The 1664-nt window shown below is 45.0% G+C and overlaps 1 protein-coding gene across 1 annotated transcript in view; it reads right to left on the minus strand.

Annotated features, from left to right (window-relative positions):
- The window catches only part of LOC108573623 (sodium- and chloride-dependent glycine transporter 1-like), a 27680-nt gene that overhangs the window by 11490 nt on the left and 14526 nt on the right, over window positions 1-1664 (minus strand). The window contains 2 exon segments of the mRNA XM_017936087.1: window positions 565-622; window positions 624-886. Of these exon segments, the coding sequence (XP_017791576.1) occupies window positions 565-622; window positions 624-886 (321 nt within the window).

Here is a 1664-nt window from a genome sequence, read left to right on the forward strand (position 1 = left end):
CATAAACAAATTCGTGCACTTTTAAAGAATTATATTTTAACACATACCTAACAAAATAAACGTAAATTTGTATTTATCAGTATTATTTAAGATTAAACTAACACAGTTAACCAATGATTAATTTACAGGTAAACAATAAAATATAAAAATAGCTAAACAATAAAATTAATTATTAAATAAACAAAAATAATTTTCAAGCGAACACCAACAAGATTTACCCCTGCATCTCATCTTTGAACCAGACCAACTTTTACATAAACAACGATTTCTGCATCACCGATAATTCAACACAGTACATTGAAATTTAACAGCGCAATCTTGGAAACAATCTGCCAGAAACGTTCTCAGCATTTCGCCGCAGTGTACTTTCATTGATACAGCGCGCAAAGTGCCTGCACATCGGTATCCGACGTTTGTAAAACAAGTTGGATAACGTTCCAGTTAATTATCGGCGAATAACTTCGGCATAGTTGGGCCGGGGCATGTTTCGAAGATCCTCCGGCACGGAACTACTGTAAACGCGTCAAGACATGGACACGAGGGACGCGATTGCAATGCACTTACCAGACAAGTGATAGGCGCGAGCACGACCCAGCTGAGCCACCAATAACCGCGTAGCAAAAATTTCGGCTATGTTACGCAGGAATTTGTTGCAGCCGTAACACCAGCCTACCACGCCGACCTCGGCAATGCCGATCAATAGTATAGCCCAAGAAGCCGTGTTCCAGTCCATCAGCGTGAATAGGTAAATACCACCGTCGAACACCATCGGTATAGCGAGGAGCCAGCAAGTGACGCATATCCCTAGTACTACGTAGGTCTCGTGTTTTCGTAAATCTGGTCGCAGGTCCAATATGGCGGTGTTTATCGCCTGCACGCCTGCGAACTGTGTATCGTAAAAAGCAACGACCGACTGTGTTACTCGGGGATTCGATGCTCGCCCGCCGGGGGATTCTCGTTACCCTTCCTCCCCTTTTACATCCTCTTTTTTTCTCTCCTCCCTCTCTATCCCACCCTCTATTTTTTCTATCTTTCTTTCTCTCTTTTTCCTTTTTTTTTTTTTTGACGCAGTCCGTCTTAATTACCCTTCAACGTGCTAGCTTGAGGGAGGACAGAGGAGAAGGCATGTAGAAAACAAAGGCTCTTTCGCTCCCTTTCCCGGTGACTATCCCTGTCCCACATATCTTACCTTCTTTCTGCCTCGCTCGTTTACCTTTCCACGGTCTCTCATTCGAAGGAAGGGAAAAAACGAGGGGAGGGAAGGAAAGACGAGGACGAGAAGAAAGGTGTGGATTTCACTGGGACGGCAAACCATAACTCTTTCCATGATATACGAGCCCCGAGGCGGGAGAGACGGTAGGCGATGCAAAAGTAACACGGGCACGATCGTCTGGCTACTTGCGAGCACATTTTCGCCCGCAGCTCTTTTGACGAATACAGCGACTGGCGTTCCGGTTCTCCGGGGCACTTGAATAGCGCCTTCTTAGCCGGCTCGGTAGGACGAAAAATTTTTGCGTTCTTCTTCTTCTTCTCACACGCACGGAGGCTGACGCCGTACAAAGAGCAAGGCCGTACTTTAAACTTTAAACAACATGGAAATACGATGCTTTTCATTTTCAAGAGTCTTCACGCCTCACTGCCTATGCCTTTTTCTTTCATTCTTC

This window comes from Habropoda laboriosa, unplaced genomic scaffold, assembly GCF_001263275.1.
Source record: "Habropoda laboriosa isolate 0110345459 unplaced genomic scaffold, ASM126327v1 scaffold128, whole genome shotgun sequence".
Classification (NCBI taxonomy): domain Eukaryota; kingdom Metazoa; phylum Arthropoda; class Insecta; order Hymenoptera; family Apidae; genus Habropoda; species Habropoda laboriosa.